Source organism: Telmatherina bonti (genome assembly GCF_933228915.1).
Source record: "Telmatherina bonti genome assembly, chromosome: 2".
NCBI lineage: Eukaryota > Metazoa > Chordata > Actinopteri > Atheriniformes > Telmatherinidae > Telmatherina > Telmatherina bonti.
Genome location: NC_136620.1, coordinates 9713378 through 9719377, shown reverse-complemented (window position 1 = coordinate 9719377; position 6000 = coordinate 9713378). Strand labels below are relative to the sequence as shown.

At 45.3% G+C, this 6000-nt stretch overlaps 1 protein-coding gene across 1 annotated transcript in view; it reads right to left on the bottom strand.

Annotated features, from left to right (window-relative positions):
- Positions 1-2563: 2563 nt before the first annotated feature.
- necab2 (N-terminal EF-hand calcium binding protein 2) overlaps positions 2564-6000 on the bottom strand; it is a gene marked incomplete at its 5' end in the record, with an annotated part of 220142 nt that continues 216705 nt past the window's right edge. Inside the window, 3 exons of the mRNA XM_079258623.1 lie at positions 2564-2668; positions 3931-4022; positions 4613-4690. Of these exons, the coding sequence (XP_079114749.1) occupies positions 2640-2668; positions 3931-4022; positions 4613-4690 (199 nt within the window). The 3' untranslated portion in view covers positions 2564-2639. The remainder of the gene's footprint in view (positions 2669-3930; positions 4023-4612; positions 4691-6000) is intronic.

Here is a 6000-nt window from a genome sequence, read left to right as displayed (position 1 = left end):
TGGAAATGAAACGACGTGCATGAAGAGCAGTGAGATGCTGTTCCGTTTCATCAGTTTTTATCTTTTAAGTCATACGTGCTCGTCTTATGTTGGATAGTCTGATGTGAAGGTCTGGGGTTCTACATGAAGACATGATTCTGTAGGCTGACGTCGACTGGCCAGCTCCTCACCACGCCCTGCTCCAACGAAGTTTAAACCCAATTTACGTAGACATTACTCCCACAGCAGCCAGGCTGAAGCCAGAATACCTTCTCAGGGTAGCAAAACACACTAATATGAACCTTCATTCGGTCTCAGAGGGGCAGAGGTGCTGGTTGACAACTGGCCAACGTCGCTCAGACTGGACTTTGATCTCTCCACCTCAGACGGGAGCTGAGATGGAGGTAGGCGGCTGAGTTTCACAAAACTCCGAAGAGTTGGAGGATGTGTTGGAATAAAGCCTTGCTCTCTGCACAGACCTCTGCTACTGCAGCTTAACATAAATGTCCCGTTAGAGACCCGGTTTGTCTCGGAGAGCTGCCAACCTCAATGTTCCCCAGATAAACAGGATTTACTGAAACCATGAAATGGTGGCATTTCCGTCCATCACTGAACAATGAAGCAGGAAATTATTTGGTGCTTCTGAATGGAAAATAGTTGTTTAGAAATGGCTTTTTCTTATTTGAAATCATATTTTATATTATTCTGCAGCCAGTAATGGTCAAACAACTTATTCGAACATCATGATTTGGATCAATAAATAATAAACTCACAAAACCACCTTCAAAATATAAAAAATGAAGATGCAGAAAATCTGGAATCTTAAAACAGGATTATTCTGTGCATGCATGGACATATATCACTCCATTTACATCGTTTCATGCTGGAAAATGGAACAAGAGAATGTTAACGTAGAAAACGTTGGATGAAGGGTCCAGTCAAACAGGCTGAAAAACTACCTGTACCAGTGTCTTCCTAAGCAATTTTCCTTCATCATACTGGGAAACGTCATGAGAAGCATGGATTCCCGATAAGGGAGTGAAAGCCAACACACTGCACTCACAGTAAAGGCCCGTTTACACCCAACACACAGGAACACAGACAGACGGACAGTTTTATCCGTCTTCTGCGTTAGTTACACGTGTAATTTGATCTGATTTTAGCTCTCCGTCACGACACAGAAAACGGCGCGATACCACTGGAAACGGCGGGGGCAGCATTGAGTTGTGTAGCTGACGTGCAACAAGAGAAAAGAACAAACCAGAGAAGAAGAAGACGACAAAGAAGCTGTTAAATAAAAAGAACTCAAAGAAGACGCAGATAAAGTTCAGAAACTTCATTGTTTTATTCTTCTTCTGGTGTTTTGGGTTGTAAACAACTTTTTAACGAAGCCTTGCTGCCACCAACCGGAGTCAAAGCAGAACTCTGAACTCAGCACTGCCCACTAGTGGAAGAAGTCACTTAACAACGATGGCAACGTAAAAAAAAAAAAGCATAAAAGTGTGAGGAAGACGTTTGAAACGGACGTCCCTATTTGTGTCGCAAAGGAGCAGAAACGGGCCTGAAGCTGTGAAGCGAAGCTGCGGATGTTCTCATGGTTTTCCTAAAAAAAAAAAAAAAAAAAAGGAAAAAAAAAAGCCCTTTGGTTTGTTCTTATCCTGGAATTTCACTCTACTCTCACATTGTAGGATAAGATTTAAGAAGTCGCTAAATCAAGGCTGACGCTGGTGAAGCCAGTATTTCTCCTCCTCAGATAAAGCTTTCTCTGGAGTTTTCCATGTTTTGGGATATAATGCAGGAAGCCATGATGCTCCTTTCCTCTGCAGAGTGAACTCAGCTCTCATCATGGCTTCCACGTAGATGCATCCAGGTACATCGTGTGGATCCTGCTGAAGGCCTCTGCTCAGCAACTGCATGAGAAGTGGTTTGATGAGACAGATTCTGACGCATGGAAGTTGGCAGCCCTCGTTTTCCTGCATTCATTCACAGCCTTCATTGTCTTCAGCATGTTAATTTTTCCTTTAAACCGCGGCTCTGTTTCATTGGGACTAGTCAGGCAGCTGTCAGAAATTCCCCCTTCTGTTTTCCTGAGATTGCAAGCTGAACTGACAACGAAGTCTGCAGAGAGTCCTCATCTACGCAGCGAAGGATGGCTGATGTGAGAGTAATGGCAGCGGCTACTAACTACTTCTGAAATGTAGAGTAAGCAGTCTGCGTGGCTTCCAAGCAGAACACATGAAAGAAACGCAGCGCTTTGATGTGTGGAAAACCCAAAACGGCAACTGCTACATGCGAAAGTCAACCTCAGGGTCCGTGCTACATGACAAACTCTGCCTTAAAGGGGCTCATCGCTACTCGGAACATGAACTAATCCAACATGTTGAACCAGCGAACTACCACAGTGAGATGCAAACATGTTTCTAGGTTTCTCACGCTGTAAAATGCACCGGTTTTTTTTTTTTTTTTTTGTTTTGTTTTTTTTACTGCAGTTGACACCATTCATTTGCACTATGTAAACATGTACTTACAAAAAGAGTTGGGGGAGTGAGGGGGTTGGAAGGGGGAGAGGGGGAGGGACAGTATCAGGTTGGATAGGGGGAGTTAAAGAAGAAACGGGGGCGTGTCCGGGAGTCGTGGCGTGTAGTTGAGTGTCTTCATGCTCAGTCTCTGTTCAGGCTGCACCAGGCGGCTGCAGGAACAAGGAAGAAAGAGACGCAGAGGGAACAGCCAATGAGCAGAGAGGCACTGAAAGCTGATTGGAGGAAATTTTTTACCAAAGACACTTTGCTTCTGGGATGTTTTTTTTTTTTTTTTATCTTTTTGGTTTTCTAAAATGTTAGTAAATCTTTCCCCAGTAAAGATTTTATCAGCTAAAAGTCCAGATTGTCAGCAGTAACTGGAACCTGTGGGAGGAGCGACCATCTCCACAGGGGGACCTCACCAGCAGGGGGGAGGGGCTAAAAGCCATAATTTTATTTAGATCAGGGTACTCTGGTCTTCAAAGGCAGCTGCCCTGCAGGTTTTAGATGTTTCCCTGCTCTAACACACCTGAATCAAATGGCTCCAGCAGCTTGCTGTCCAGTTCTAAACAATCAGGTCCGGACCCTTAGTCCCACCCTGTCCTCGCTGGAAGCTTAGCCACCATTGGAGCGTCTGGACTGGTTTAATTCAGATTTCTTGCTGTGGTTGGATTTACAATAATAAATTTGATTCCCTCAACCGTTTACCAACGTTTGCAACGTACACCAGAAAGACGCAGAGCAAGAGGTAGCAGAGTCAGCATCAGACTGACTTTTACTGACTGCGGGGAGTTCGGAGTACAGGTAGGATGCAAGATGGCTGTTGTTAGGGAGCGCAGAAATTGCTGTTCACTCCCCATCTACTGGGGTCCAGAAAGGAGTCAGTTGGTATAAAGGAGGGGTGTCCAGCTTCGGTCACAATCCTGCAGGTTTTCCATGTATCCCTGCTCCAACACACCTGAATCAAACTAATCATTATCTGTGCAGAACCTATTTGGCTGTTGGGTCCATTTAATGGAAGCCAGATCTGTTGGAGCAGGGATAAATGGAAAACCTGCAGGACAGCGGCCTTGGAGGACGACTTTGGACACCTCTGGTTTAGAGTCCCATGTTAAAAAGACCAACTTCACAGCAGAGATAAACATGTTTACAGCCTGGTATAAAAACCATTTTAGGTTTAATGGGTCCCCTTTGTGACGCCGTGGGAGCGATTTTATTATCACTCATCCATTTAGAAGTTATTAAATCTTGAAATCTGGCGTCTTTAAGATGCACATCATCTCATCTAAAGATTTCCAGACTAAAGGTTTTGTTCTTTATTTCCTTCATGGAAATTTTCCTCCTGACAAATGAAATGAAATAAAATGAAAGAACTTTTGTCCTAATGCTGATAAAGTTTAAAATGCAGCCGGATGGAGGCCTGTTCACTGACCTGGCACAGCTACAGACGACACAGCCTCCGGCTGGCACAGTGTGTCCACCTTCACATGCTGAAAGGCCTTGTTGGGAGCCGACTGAAGGTGCCTGGAATCAGAGAGCTGGGGTGAGACGCGCATCTGCACACAGAAGCTCTTAGCCGGCCTGAAGCTTTACTGTAAGGCCTGAAATATTAATGTCAGCGCGATGATTCGAGCAGCCTTGCAGAAAGTCCGATCAGCCCCTCCTCGTCCCCACCACCATCTCTAAATCATAATGACCTGACGCAGATGAAGAATGCTAATTAAATGTGGAAGAGGGAATTTTTCCAAGCGGCACCAGACCGTAATGGAAGCCAAGTTGGGTTTTTTTTTATTTATCAGCAATCAATAAAACCGGAGGCAGACTGGAGCGGCACAAACCTGGTAAAAAAAACCTTTCAGAGGAGGCTGGATGCTGACTCAGAGGTTTTCCCCACAAACAATACGAACGTCTTCACTCTGCATGGACTTACGGTGGATCCGCATTGGGAATCAATCATTTATCAGCGCCGGGCTCTGCTCAATTACACGTTTCATTCTGCCTGTTGCTTTCCATCGATTTCTTTTATTAAGAAGCCAAGAGCTTGAGGAAAGCATCCAACTCCTCATGTTGAACCCGAGTAGCAGATTATCCAGAGACGGTTCTGGAGCACTCACCTCTTCCACTCCTCCTCTCCGTCCCAGAACTCGTAGACGACGAAGGACAAACCGTCCGGCAGGCGCACTGCAGTCACGCTGAGGCAGAGAGGGAAGAAGATGCATCGTCATGTTGGGTTGACTGTTCAGGGGGGAGGCCATAACACAGGGGAGTAAATGAGGAGGAGGATGGAGAGATGAGGGACATGGTAGAAATGAAACAGGAGAGCAGATGTAAGGTGGTGTTTATACAGAGGAGCCTCGTCCTGCTGGAACAGCGAGAAGAGGGAAGTCATCTTATGAAGGCGAACAGCGAGGAGTGGGGGGGTTAAGCGGTGTGTTTGTGTTGGTTTTATTGTGTTTTTTATAGGAATAAACAACCTGCAGCTTGGTGGTTCTTGTCTGACGCACGTTTCTGACCAGGCGGTGAAAATAATCCAGGTGGGGTCTTTGTGGAGCGTTTAGTGGCACCACTCGCTTTTAAGGTCCTCCCAGCCCCCCCCTTCCCCCACCTCCAGTTCACCGTCCCGAACGTCTGATCCCGTCACAAGAGACTGAGGAGAGGGCACCCCAGGAAGGCGGCTGGTCCCAACGAAGTGGGGGGTGGGGTGTCGCCACTGGGGGAGACCCTCCATCAGGTCTACGACCCGAGCCTGGGTGGGATGGTGAAGCATTGAACCACATCGTCTGCTGTCAAACTGAAGCAGTGAGTTCAAGCATTTGCTGTGTGTGTGTGTGTGTGTGTGTGTGTGTGTGTGTGTGAGGCTTATGAAGGGAAACTGGGCATCAGCATGTTTGATTTAAAACCAGGAATTGACATAAAAAATCAGCTTGTTTTTCTGAAGTGTAAAACTAAAAACAGATTTTCTGCTTTTAATCTGAAGTTGTGAAAAACTGAAAGCAGAAAAACGAATCGCAGACAGAAATGAGTTTCATATCCTCCTGACTACCAGTAGTTCAATTTGTCCTCTGTGGAGGACCTTTGTAAACCTAAATATTTTCATCTCCCTGAATGCTACTGAACAAACACCTTTTGGTTTGTTCAGTAGCATTTTTCTCTTCAAGAAAAATGGCCTCCATTGCAACAAGCATGTTTTATGGGAAGAGCAAAAGTGCAGAATACTTTTCTTTGTGCTGATTTTTACTTGAAATTTTGTAGTTATATTTTCATTGAATATCTTATGAACACATTAAATCGTTTCTTAGATAAATATAACTATGTTTTACCACAATGTTTAAAAGTTTAAGCAGTGTCCTCGTAGTGGACATTTTCCTGGTAGTCAGGAGAATATGGAAGTCATGGGATGTCTGTGAAAAGGGAAGTCAGTGTTTCCAGCGTTGTGTTGTCCACGTGCAGATCAGTGGTCAGTGGCGGATTTAGGAGATTTGGGGCCCCAGGCAAAGGCAGG